This window comes from Geotrypetes seraphini, chromosome 7 (assembly GCF_902459505.1).
Source record: "Geotrypetes seraphini chromosome 7, aGeoSer1.1, whole genome shotgun sequence".
Taxonomy (NCBI): domain Eukaryota; kingdom Metazoa; phylum Chordata; class Amphibia; order Gymnophiona; family Dermophiidae; genus Geotrypetes; species Geotrypetes seraphini.
The window spans coordinates 157,765,368-157,779,559 of NC_047090.1; the positions used below are offsets into that span (position 1 = coordinate 157,765,368).

The 14,192-nt window shown below is 41.0% G+C and overlaps 1 protein-coding gene across 4 annotated transcripts in view; it reads right to left on the reverse strand.

Moving 5' to 3' along the window:
* Positions 1-2,130: 2,130 nt before the first annotated feature.
* The window catches only part of KLC1 (kinesin light chain 1), a 185,773-nt gene continuing 173,711 nt past the window's right edge, over positions 2,131-14,192 (reverse strand). For 3 of the 4 annotated variants that reach the window (XM_033950972.1, XM_033950973.1, XM_033950971.1), the window contains 2 exons: positions 9,401-9,467; positions 2,131-2,363 (listed from right to left, as the gene is read on the reverse strand). In XM_033950972.1, the coding sequence (XP_033806863.1) occupies positions 2,298-2,363; positions 9,401-9,467 (133 nt within the window). In that variant the 3' untranslated portion in view covers positions 2,131-2,297. The remainder of the gene's footprint in view (positions 2,364-9,400; positions 9,468-14,192) is intronic. The other variant, XM_033950976.1, reaches the window with a different exon arrangement.

A 14,192-nucleotide genomic window follows, 5' to 3' on the forward strand; every position in this document is an offset into this window, starting at 1 on the left:
TTTCCTTTTCACTTAGTGTGTGGTGGTTTGAAGGTTCACAATTTATTAATAAACTTTCTCTTCATATCTTTTTTTCCAGTTGATGCTGAATTAATCTTTTTGTTGCTTTGCAAATTCACTGACCACATGCGATGTTTGTGCTTATATTATTTCTATGGCATTAACTAAAAAGCATGAAATGGGGAGGTAGTTATGTGGATTTGAACCTTTGCCTTTAAATGGCAAAATTGTTCTTTTGTAACAAATATTACTCCTGCTAGGGTAGAGCCCAAGAATCTAAACTTGCACACCAAGCCGAAAGGTTGTGCCAACCGTAAACAATGGAGCCTTAGGCCTTAAGAGAATGTTTCACTAACAAGTGAAAGGAACCTACACCGTATTTGAAAGCTATGAACCAGATGTACCAGGCATATGAACAACATCTTAGTACATGCAAGTACATATACATACACTTTTGTACAAAAACATCAGCACGTTGCATCAAGTACTTTTCCAACGAAAATGCTGAACGAGCTATTTACAAATATTTGATGGGGAGATATCAAGTGCTTTCAAAACTCTAACATTTGTATCAGAGCCTTGTGTTAAAGTAGCTTACAAAGAGGCACAAATGCTAGAATGTTCTAACATACATAGCAGGAAATTCCAGTTCTTAAAGAGGCTGCAAAGCACTAGGTTGTTAATTGAGTCAGTAAAAAGTTCTGAAAGAATTATTCCAATAGAAAATGAAACAGTGTTTAGGAGCCATCCCATGAAAGGGTTTATCTGTAAAAAAATGGTAATTTTGAATTGTTACCAACAGCTAGATTGCTGCAAAGTGCACACAAACTCCCATAAAACGAAACACTAGACTAGACAATGAACAACTTAGTAACCCATCAGTTCTTGCCTGGTTATTTCTGATGTGCACAACTCTCTACTAGCAAATACCATCTCATTAGCAGCATCAAATATCATGGACATCTCATTTTTATGGAATATCATCTACCGAAATGTCAAAGTACTCAAAAGTCAAGTTCATTCTACAGTTAGGATATAAGAATTGATATGAACAGCTGGGTGGGGTGGGGTGGGGTGGAGGGAACAGAAAGCATAAAAATGGACCTAAACAGGGCTTATTTTCTTTAAATCAAGCTTTTGTTCATTTTGCTGTATTATTGCTCAAGTTATGTTAACATATCCATGTCATTTCAAATGCGGGTTCTACTCTTATGCCAATGTCTCATCCTTTTTGTTCTGCATCTCATTTATACTGTATGACCGACTTTCATACACAGATCCTAACACAACGTCATCAAGTCTGCAATGAAACCACGAAAGGGTTTACGTGCCAAGCTGTAAGAGCACTGGAAAAATTAGTGTCATCACCACCAAATTCCAGAAAATTTTGTTCTTATATACTCAAATTTTCAAAGAAGTTCAAGATATGGTCCTTGCAGCATTGACTAAATGTTAAATTAATGCTATTAGAACAGCAAGCTGGCCTTACCAATAAGATGTATGATAGAATTTGGCCAGATACTGAATTTTTCAATGTACAATTAAACCAAATCGCAAAAGCCTAATTTCCCAGTTTAAGATGAGGCACAGGCTATTCCAATACCTGGTAGCTGTTCAAACCTAAATCAACTAAAAAACAGCCATGCAAATAGAACACACAAAATTCAACTCATTCCTTATTTACTACTATACATGTCATTTCAGCTGTGTTTATGTACAATCCTGTACCTATGCACATACCTATATTTTGGTATATTTTAAATATTGTGTGTTACCTGCGCTTGGATCCTGTGGTAATCACTAGTTATAAATCAAGAGAATGCCACACCATAGTGCAATGAGGAATACATGGTATGTGTGTTTGTGTGTGTGTGTGTGTGTGTATATATATATATATATATATATACATATATATATATATATATATATACATACATATATATATATATACATACATACATATACATATATATATATATACATACATACATATACATATATATATATACATACATACATATACATATATATATATACATACATACATATACATATATATATATATACATACATATACACACACACACTTACATATGATCTTTATATAGCTTTTCTTTTTAAAGAAAAATCTAGTGACAAATTTTAAAATTTACTATTTAGAAAAGTAAAAAGAACAGTCCTTCTGAAAAATGTTTTGCGCAAAGTGTTCCTACAGAATGGTGAGAAAGCAAAGCTTTCGAGAGTCTCAGTGCTTCTTCATTCAAAAAAGAATTCTAGCTAGCTTCTGTCCAAGAAACTCAATGTGCCAAATCAGTGTGACTGGCACTCAAACCTCTCGATTCTGTCAGATAATTATTTCGCTCCTGCATAAGAGAAAAAAATGAAGAAAAATATAAGTTCAAATAAACATAAATACTACTAAAAATGAGATGCTAAAATAGTTTTAATGAGGTGTTGTCAGTGAAGTGACAGTTTGAGGAATAGCAGCGATGGATCGGCTACATCAGTCTCTATGTGACCATGCTCTAACCTATCACCGACCAATTACAGCTTTTCTCCAATTGCAGTCCTACGGAGATAAAGCTTAATACATCAGGTTAACCCTGTCATTTCTAAACAAATAGACCACCACAATAAGAGAACGAATAGGTGCCTTTCAATGACAACCACACACCACAGCACTGTTGAGAAGCTGGATTCTGACTGGTCACTTGAAATGTCACATGATGGGGGACACTTTCAGAATGTTGTGTATTCTGGCTGGCATTTTTTTTACCAATATATCCCGTGCTTCTAGCAAGTTACATTGCTGAATGATTACATTTGCTATTGCATAGGGGTTAGATAATTCAGCAGCTCAAAAGCTAGCCACAGATTTGAACTAAACCACACTTCATTTGGATAATCATATTAAGAAGCTACAAATTAAATTGGACATTTCTCGATTTTGTACCCTTTCACTCTCCCATCCACATCTATGTTCATTTTTGAAGATACAGCAAGAGGGCTTTATCAGAGCAGAAATAGTAAGACAACATGCAAAGTAAATAGTAAGACAACTGCAAAGTAAAATGTTTTTCACTGAACAATTTTAAAACTGTTCAGTCTACCTTTAATGAGTTTTTTTTTATTTAGCAAGCAGCAGGATGAACTTGAATGCAGTTCTCTTAATGCTGGCCTCATACAGCCTCATCCTGGATTATGTATGTGGACATTCACTTTTGGATTGGTTAGTCTGGTTTTGCTCACTGTTCCATAGATCTAGTATTCTATAATTAAATATGGACAAATTATAGCTCATATAAAGACAACCCACATGACATCAAATTCTGCAACAGGGTACAGAAAAAACACCACTGCTTGCCCTGGGATCAATAGCAAGGAATGTTGTTGCTATTTGGGTTTCTGCCAGGTACTTGTGGATTGGCCACGGTGGAAACAGAATACTGGGCTAGATGGACCATTAGTCTGACACCATGGCTATTCTTATGTTAAAAATAATGATCTAACAAAAGTTCAAAGAATGGTCTAAATTGGAAGCTTAAGATTTAACTCTAAAACATACATGGTCATACATTTGGGCTGCAAAGCCTCCGTGGAACAGTATAGTTATAGGAGATGAGGTTCTGCATATGAAGCAAGAACAGGATTTGGGGGATCATGCCTGATTTTAAGGTGGTCAAGCAAAGATAAGGCAATACAAAAGCCAAGGACTGCTTAGTTGAGTAAGGAGAAGAATGGCCAATAGTGCCTCTGTATATGCCTCTTGTGAGATCTCATTTGGAGCACTTTTTGCAGTTCTGGAGACCACATCTTTGAAAATGAACCTTAATTGAATGGAACTGGTCCAGAGGATAGCAACTAAAATGATCAACTGTCATGAAGCATATGGAGATAGAATCAGATCTAATTCTGGAATAAGGTGGAGATAAGGGACACGAGAGAGACACTTAAATACCTCCAAGGTGTAAATACTCATATACAAGGCGTTGTATCCTTTTCAACAGCAGTTCTGGAACAAGGGGTAAACTCTGGTATAACATAGCAATATTTACAGAAAGAGCAGTAGATAAAAGGAACAGCTTTCCAGATAGTGGAGAAATCCCCCCCCCCACACACACACTGAATTCAAGAAAGTGTGAGGCAATCACAGAGATCACTTACAGAAGAGGGAGGGACTTTAAAAGTTAAGTAGTTGGGCAAACTAGGTCATATGCAGTCACATTCTTTGTGATTTCAAACTATTCACATACAGCTAATCCAATATCCATTAATAATGCAGATATGAAAATAACTTCTTGAATGGGATTAATTACTCCATAATTAACTTGGAACTCATTTTAATCCCATGTGAAGGCAAGAAACAATAAGCCTAGAAATTTATTCACTCACTAGTGAAATAGAGGTATGTGTGAACACAGTATAAATAAAGGAACCAATTCATGGTTTGTTATATGTATATTATAAACAGTTATAATTCATGAAGAGGGAAAACTTATGCAATTCCGACTCAATGAATTATAAATAGAGACTCAAACAATCCATATGATATCAAGTTGCAATCAAATGGAATAATTTAATGTGTCGTCTTTAGGGCTTTCTGGCCCATGGGTAAGCCACCCATCTTTGATCAACCAAGCAGCAAAACCAGCTATAATAGATTAACCAGGCAGTATTTATACCTTACAAAAAGATTCAAAAGCTAAGCAATATCAACTATAGAGGGCAGTCAATGCAAATCTGAAGTGCTGTGCTTCTAGTGTCAATTCATTCTTACAGTAGGGTTGATATCAATCCCCTGCTTCATTAGCAGTTTATTAACTGTGGTGTTTTGCATGTGAACCAATCAGAATGCAGTATGACTGCAGTAATGTGGATTTCAGCAGCCTACTTTATTTTTTTCATGAAAGCTGCTTGGAACAGTGCTACGCAAAAATCTACATTCCAGCCTTAGTTTGGTTGTGATTTACAAATGCTTTTGCAAGATTTTCAGCCCTTTTTAAAACATTGAGTCCTTGTTCAATCCTAGATATTAATGATATGCTTGCACCTGGTCAGCAGGGGTGGGGTGGGATGAATGACATGTGAAAATGTTAATGTGAAGCCGTTAATTTCACATATGTTAGAGGCAGCTCCTGTGTTACCTGCTGGCACAGCACTCAAAACAAGATTGCTTGGTTTAATTCTACAGCAGCACATGAACTGATGTACAGGTAGTCTCCAGGTTAAGAACAAGTTCCATTTTTTAAATCATTCTTAAGTTGAATTTGTATGCAATTTGGATCCTGTACAGTACACAGTCTGTATCCACTATAATAAAACCCTTAGCGCGCATGTGCACTTAAATCTCTGTGCATCCGTGCTTACATGCCGCCGCAAGCACAGGAGCCTGCTGCGGCAGTTTCCCCAGCAAAGTTCCTGCCCCGATCTCCGAAGCTGGCTGACTTTCTGCCTTCTGACTACGCTGTCACTGCCAGGATGCCTCTTCTCTCCTCCGGGCCAGCAGCGGCAGCAACCGTAATTTCATCAAGCAGCCGCAGGGCATTTGCTAGGCCGGCCCACTTCGATAATGTGAGGAGGGCCGGCTTAACAAAAGCCCCGAGGCTGCCTGGCCTAGCGGATGCTCCCTGTCCAGCATCTGCTAGGCCAGGCAGCAGGGAAGGGAGAAGGGGTGCTGATGGACAGGGGGGAGGTAAAAGGGAGAAGGGCTACTGCTGGACAGGGGCGGAGAGACAGAAAGAAAGACAAGACAGGGGGCCAGGGAGAGAGACAGAAAGACAGACAGGCAGGGAGAGAGTCAGACATACAGAAAGAAAACAATGCCTAAGTACACATCTATTCTAGCACCCGTTATTGTAACGGGCTAAAAAACATTAAAGAAACGTTCCTCAAAATAAAGTACTGTAGTTTAAATAGAAATTTAAAAAAAAAAAGTTAGGTTACACTTACTTTTGTTCTTCATCAATCCCACTGTTCCCTCTCCACCACCACATCCAACATTTAGATAGAAACATGATAGCAGTAAAAATCACATGGCCCATCCAGTCTGCCCATCCACAGTAACCATTATTTCTTTCTCTTTCTAAGAGATCCCATGTATCTATCCCATGCTTTCTTGAATTCAGACAGTCTCCAACTCCACCACCTCTTCCAGGAGACTGTTCCATGCATTTACCACCCTTTCTGTAAAAAAGTATTTCCTTACATTACTCCTGAGTCTATCACCTCTCAACTTCATCCTATGCCCTCTCATTCCAGAGCTTCCTTTCAAATGAAAGACTCAACTCGTGTGCATTTACACCTTTTCCCGCCTTTCTCTCTTCCCCATGCCTCTCCCACCATGTTCAATATTTCTCTCCCTCACTATGCTCAACAATTCTCTTTCTTCATTTCCCCATGTTCACCATCTCTCTCCCTCTCTGACATCCTGCCCAACAATTCTCCTTTTCTGTTCCTTCCTCCACCTCAGCATCTTTCCCCCACTCCCTCCATTCTATGTCCCAAGTTCATGCTCCCTCCCCTCCTTCCTTCCATTGTCCAAAGTTTGTGCTCCCTCCCTTCCTTCTGTGTCCCAACGTGCCCCTAATCATCCTTGCTGCCCTCTGTTCTGCACCCCCAGATTCTGAACAATTTAATACTCAGCTATACGTTTCATCCTTGGCCTGAAGAAATCAGACCATGTCATGCCCTATTATAAACAACTTCACTCTTCATTGAGGCCCACCCTCTCATCAAATTTGGCTGTTTCATGTACAAGGCCTGCCACGGCCGTCTACTGAGCTACACGATGGAAGTGTTTGAATTTGCTACCCCCACCTGCTCTTTCTGCAATAACTATCTTTTTCTTCCCCTCCTTGCAAAAAAAGTTGCAAAAAAAAAAAAAAAAAAGATCAAAAACATTATCCTTCCAAGCAGCCCTTCTGAGCCAGGCGCTGCTTCCCATTATATTGTCATCCTCCTCATACATATTTAATTCACTTTCTATCCTGTTTCTCCCTCACAAGCTCAGAACAGATTACAGGTTAACATACATAGTATACAAACAGTTTATAATTTGCCACAATACAATGTTTTCAGCATAATTTGGCATACAGATGAATATATTTTTCTTTTTTGAATCATATGGCAATAGGTAGGGGATTAGATAAGAGCTTAGTTTTTATTGATTTTCTAAAGTTCAGCAGCCCTTTGAGAGATTTGATCTGTGGGGATAGTTGATTCCAGTAGCTTAGTATGAAATGGAACTAGGAATGCTGGCTGGCGTTTTGTAGTTGAAGGGCATGACCCGGCACTTCAGACGTAACCTAAAAACCCATTTGCACACTGATCTATGTTATCTATATACTTCTCCAACTCGGCCCAGCCTTTAGACCAGACATGGGCAACTCCGGTCCTCATGGGCCAGAATCCATTCGGGTTTTCAGGATTTCCCCAATGAATATGCATAAGATCTATTTGCATGCATTGTTTTCAATGCATATTCATTGGGGAAATCCTGAAAACCCGATTGGATTCTGACCCTTGAGGACCGGAGTTGCTCACCCCTGCTTTAAACCATTGTTCTTGTGCTATGTGCTGCTTTTGTTTACCCTTTAGATAATTCTGTTAACTACATCAAACTACCAGGTGCATAACAGTATATAAATAAAATTTTATGTCTTTGTTTTGCTTTATGGTATGGCCGCACCTCAAATACTGTGTGCAATTCTGGTCAAAAAAGATATAGAGGAATTAGAAAAGGTACGGAGAAGGGTGACAAGAATGATAAAAGGGATGGGACAACTTCCCTATGAGGAAAGGCTAAAGCAGCTAGGGCTCTTCAGCTTGGAGAAGAGACAACTCAGGGGTGATATGATAGAGGTCTAAAAAATACTGAGTGGAATGGAAAGGGTACATGTGAATCGCTTGTTTACCCTCTCCAAAAATACTAGGACTAAGGGGCACACTGGAGAAAATATTTCTTCATACAATGTGTAATTAAGCTCTGGAATTTGTGGCAGTAGAATGTGGCGAAATCAGTTATCTTAGTGGGTTTTTTAAAAGATTTGGATAATTTTCTAAAAGAGGCCATTATTGAGATGGTTTGGAGGAAATCCACTGCCTAGGATAAGCAGCATAAAATCTGTTTTATTCCTTGGGATCTAGCTAGGTACTTGGGACCTGGGTTGGCCACTGTTGGAGACAGGATACCGGGGGCTTGATAGACCTTTGGTCTGTTCCAGTATAACAATTATTATGTACAGACTAGAGTTGCCTAGTGGCTAGAGCAGCAAACTGTGAATCAGGATTAGAACCCCCTCCAACACTCCTTGTGGCCTTGGGCAAATCACCTAACCCTCCACTATCTCAAGTACAAACTTAGATTATGATCCCTCTAATGACAGGGAAATGTGTAGTTTACCTGAATGTTCACTCACCTTAAAAACTACTAGTGGAAAGTAGTGAGCTAAATACTAAAAATAAAATTTTAAAAATGCAAAAATAAAAGCTAAAAAGCATTCAAAGTGTGAGTTCTCGGGACTATTAAGATCCCTTGTGCAAGTTTCATCCCAAAACTTGCTTTTTTGAACATTCCTTAGTCTTATAAACCATAATCTAGCTAGCCAGTTAACTATCTGTATATGTTGTTTCAATGGGTACTTTGAACCAAGCTAAACAAAGAATGTAGAGACTACAATTATTCCTCAAAGATGTTAGTATAGTTTAACATCATACACTCTTCTGAGGAGAAATAAATGATTTTAACACAAGTTTATTTCTGCATTCATGGCAGTGTTTGCACTTTCCTGCCTAGAATAGAGTTCATTTTGTTAGGAAGCCCATTCCCTTCTGGGCAGGTAACCTTCTGGCACAAAGAACAACTGTTTCTAAAGCCAATTAGTTCATTCCTCACATGAGTGTATAGTGTTTTACATCACAGCATTAGGTAGCAGCAGCTAAACCTTTATCTGGTCTTTGCTTCACCAGGTAAAAATATGCAAAAGATGTAAGGTGGGTAAGATTAGCCAAGTTATACAAAGTGTTTTATTAGAAGCCTAGCTTGCCAGCTTTTTGAGAAAACAAAAAAGAATATCCAATTGGAACTGATCAACCGGGTTTTTTTATATTTAGTAATATATACAATTTCAATGATTCACAAAATTTCTCATTCACTGAATGCGTTCAGACTTGACTGGAAACAGTACATTAAGAACAATTTTTACAGTGTCATTTTGAAGTATATCATAAAACATGTGTCTTGCAAGAGCAATGACATTACATTTTGCAAAAAATCTCTGTACACAGTCTGTTTAGTCACTTTATATTCTGCTATGCAACAGGGCCTTGTGGTACAGTCCTCGATATCTCTAGAACAAATTAGTGGTATGTACTTGTGTAAGAATATTATAGGGCTTCTTACTTGAAAGTGATCTTCAGTAGCCTTGCCACCCATGTTAAGAACATTCAGAGAACTGGCACGCTTCATGCTGCAACCAGGACAGTGACATGCAAGGATAAACCAATGAGAATCACTGAGAACTAAGAGTTCTAAACATACAAGCACAAGATTAATGCAGTCTGCTGGAAGATCTCCATAACCAGCAATATTTGGTACCAAGATTACTTTGTAAGTTTCTGTGCATTTGTCATTTTATTTCAATAAAATGGGATTAGAAAAGAATATCAAGTACTATCATAGCAGGGTCCATAATCAGATACACCCTATTCCCCAGCTCAGGCCTGGATAAGGAAAAAAATTGCCACTGTGAACCCCTGATCACAACTGGTTTAACCTAGGCTTGAAAATTATAAAAAGAGATTATGTCCTTACTTTGATAATATATCTTTTCCAGTAAATAGGTCAGTAAATAGGTGTGTCATTCTGGACAAGCGTGTTATCTCCCCATGGCCAAGAGCCATATGCAGAAGGAATCCACTTTTGATTTTTTTCTGTGACCCTCCTACTTTACCAGGAGCTCTACTGCTACCTGCAATTAGTACCCAAGCATGCAAGAGCTTCATGAAGCATCAAAGGAGCTCAGAAAGTGCCCCGTATATATAAAAAAAACTCTTCAGGGCCCAAATGGCTGGCTGACACCCAAAATACAAACTTGGAAAAGAAACAGAATGAGACAGGCAGGCACAGGAAGGACAGGGCAGGGGTCCAATGACATCCCTATCTACTGGAAAAAATATCAGCAAGGTAAGGACATAATCTTTTTCCAGTGCAATAGGTGTGTCATTCTGGTCAAGCGGGATGTACAAACAAAAACAGTCCCAGAAATCTAGGGCAGGATGACTGCGCTGACCCTTAAAACTGAGGACCAAAAGGCAGCACCTCTTGTACCGCAACATCCTCTCTGTAAACTTGGCAAAAGTATGCCGAGTGGACCAAGTTGCCACCCAACGCTCTGCAGAAGAAACTGTCCTAGCTTCAGCCCATGATGAAGCTACACTCCTGGTTGAATGCACCTTGACAAAAACAGGAGAATGTTTCCTCAAAATAACTTATGCTGATTAAATGGCCTTAGGAATCCATCTGGAAATAGTGGCCTTGGAAGCGGGTGCACCATGTCTAGTCAAATGAGTCAGCACAAAGAGATGGTCAGAGTGTCTGAACTCGTTAGTGACTTCTAGATAATGAAGAAGCACTATTCTCACATCCAACTTCTTCAAAATATGGTCCCGTTTCTTAGAACCTGTAGATTGAAATACAGGTATAAGCGGATTTTCTGATTAACAGGAAATGCTGAAACTACCTTTGATAAAAAGAAGGAACAATGTGCAGGGAGACTGCAGTCTTCAAGATTTGACGGAAAGGCTCTCTACAAGAAAGAGCCTGAAGATCCGAGACTCATCTTGCAGAGGTAACCACTACCAGAAAGCACAGTTACTTACCGTAACAGGTGTTATCCAGGGACAGCAGGCAGATATTCTTGACTGATGGGTGACGGCACCAACGGAGCCCCGGTACGGACAATTTTAGAGTGATTGCACTCTAAGAACTTGGAAAGTTCTGGCATGCCGCACCGCGCACGCGCGAGTGCCTTCCCGCCCGACAGAGGCGCGCGGTCCCCAGTTATGATAAGCCAGCTAAGAAGCCAACCCGGGGAGGTAGGAGGGACGCAAGAATATCTGCCTGCTGTCCCTGGATAACACCTGTTACGGTAAGTAACTGTGCTTTATCCCAGGACAAGCAGGCAGCATATTCTTGACTGATGGGTGACCTCCAAGCTAACAAAAAGAGGGATGGAGGGAAGGTTGGCCATTAGGAAAACAAATTTTGCAAAACAGATTGGCCGAAGTGTCCATCCCGTCTGGATAATGCATCCAGACAATAATGAGATGTAAAAGTATGAACTGAGGACCAAGTAGCAGCCTTGCAGATTTCCTCAATAGGAGTGGAACGGAGGAAAGCTACAGATGCTGCCATTGCTCGGACTTTATGGGCCGTGACAGAACCTTCCAGTGTCAGTCCGGTCTGAGCATAACAGAATGAAATGCACGCTGCCAGCCAATTAGACAACGTACGTTTAGAAACAGGACGTCCCAATTTATTGGGATCAAAGGACAGAAAGAGTTGGGGAACTGATCTGTGGGGTTTCGTACGCTCTAGATAGTAAGCTAGAGCCCTTTTACAATCCAAAGTATGTAGAGCTTGTTCCCCAGAATGAGAATGAGGTTTTGGAAAGAAAACAGGCAGAACAATGGATTGGTTGAGATGGAATTCAGAGACAACCTTAGGGAGAAACTTTGGATGTGTACGCAGAACCACCTTGTCATGGTGAAAAACCGTAAAAGGTGGATCTGCAACCAGTGCATGAAGCTCACTGACCCTCCTGGCAGAGGTAAGAGCAATAAGGAAAAGTACCTTCCAAGTGAGAAACTTGAAAGAAGCGGTAGCCAAAGGTTCAAATGGAGGCTTCATTAAGGCAGAAAGAACCACATTGAGATCCCAGATAATAGGAGGGGCTTTAATAGGTGGTTTCACATTGAAAAGACCCCGCATGAACCTGGACACCAGGGGATGAGCTGATAGAAGTTTTCCATGGATCGGCTCATGAAAAGCAGCAATGGCACTGAGGTGGACTCTGATGGAAGAGGACTTAAGGCCAGAGTCAGACAAAGAAAGCAAATAATCCAACAACGTCTCCACTGCCAGGGAAGTTGGATCAAGATGATGAAGAAGACACCAGGAAGAAAATCTCGTCCACTTCTGATGGTAACATTGCAGAGTGGCTGGTTTCCTGGAGGCATCTAGAATGGAACGAACAGGCTGAGACAAAAGCGTATCATGAGAAGTCAGCCCGAGAGATACCAAGCCGTCAGGTGCAGAGACTGTAGGTTGGGATGTAGAAGGGTCTCCTGATGCTGAGTAAGCAGAGAAGGATACAGTGGAAGAAGAAAAGGTTCCCTGGAACTGAGTTGAAGTAGAAGGGAGAACCAATGTTGCCTGGGCCACCTCGGAGCAATCAGAATCATGGTGGCTCGTTCCCTCTTGAGCTTGAATAAGGTTCTCAACATGAGAGGCAGAGGAGGGAAAGCATACAGGAACAGATTCGACCAGTCGAGGAGAAATGCATCCGCTGCCAGACGGTGAGGGGAGTAGAGTCTGGAGCAGAATAGGGGCAGCTGGTGATTGTGAGGAGCTGCAAAAAGGTCTATCTGAGGAGTGCCCCATTGAGCGAAGATGGACTGTAGAGTTACAGGATCGAGTGTCCACTCGTGAGGCTGTAGAATTCTGCTGAGCTTGTCCGCTAAGGAATTCTGTTCTCCCTGAATATAGATAGCTTTCAGGAAGAGATGGTGATCTATGGCCCAAGTCCAGATCTTCTGTGCTTCCTGGCACAAGAGGCGAGAGCCTGTCCCCCCTTGCTTGTTGATGTAGTACATGGCCACTTGATTGTCTGTGCACAGCAGAAGGACCTGAGGAAAGAGAAGATGTTGGAAGGCCTTGAGGGCATAAAACATCGCTCCGAGTTCCAGGAAATTGATATGATGCTTCCTTTCCTGGGCTGTCCAAAGACTTTGAGTCTGGAACTCGTTCAAATGAGCTCCCCATGCATAAGGAGAGGCGTCGGTGGTGATGACTAGTTGATGAGGAGGTTGATGGAACAGAAGACCTCTGGATAGATTTGAGGATACCAACCACCATTGTAGAGATCGACGAAGAGATGATGTCACAGAGATGTGTCGTGAGCAAGGATCCGTCGCTTGGGACCATTGAGTAGCAAGGGTCCATTGAGGAGTTCGCAGGTGAAGACGTACGAGGGGTGCGACATGAACTGTGGATGCCATGTGACCCAAGAGTATCATCATTTGTTTGGCAGAGATAGAATGTTGAGGAAGCACCTGCTGACATAGAGACTGAAGAGTCTGAAGACGGTTGGATGGTAGGAATGCTCTCATGAGGAGTGTGTCCAATATCGCTCCAATGAATTGGAGTCTTTGAGTGGGAATGAGATGAGACTTGGGTAGATTGATCTCGAATCCCAATATTTGTAGAAACTGGATGGTTTGGTTGGTGGCCAGGAGAACTGCTGGAGCGGATGTGGCCTTGATTAACCAGTCGTCCAGGTAAGGAAATACCTGAAGGTGGTGAGAGCGTAGAAAAGCAGCTACCACGATGAGACATATGGTGAACACCCTTGGAGAGGAAGCAAGACCGAAGGGGAGCACCTTGTACTGGTAATGACAATGATTGATCATGAAACGGAGATACTGTCTTGAGGTTACATTGATTGGAATGTGAGTGTATGCTTCTTTGAGATCGAGGGAGCATAGCCAGTCGTCTTGGTTGAGAAGAGGATAAAGAATGGCTAAGGAAAGCATCTTGAATTTTTCCTTTACCAGATGTTTGTTGAGATCGCGAAGATCTAGAATTGGTCTGAGATCTCCTGTTTTTTTGGGGACTAGAAAATAACGGGAGTAGAATCCCTGCCCCTTTTGATCTAGAGGAACTTCCTCTATAGCGTTTAGAAGAAGGAGGGATTGAACTTCCTGAATAAGGAGGGCAGATTGAGGACTGTTCAAAGCAGACTCTTTTGGCAGGTTTTGGGACGGAAGAGTCTGAAAGTTGAGAGAGTAGCCGTGGCGGATGATATTGAGGACCCATTGGTCCGAAGTGATAACTTCCCACCGGCTGAGAAATAGAGAGAGACGACCTCCTATAGGTTGAGGCAGGAGAGCAGATATAGGAGTACTGGCTATAC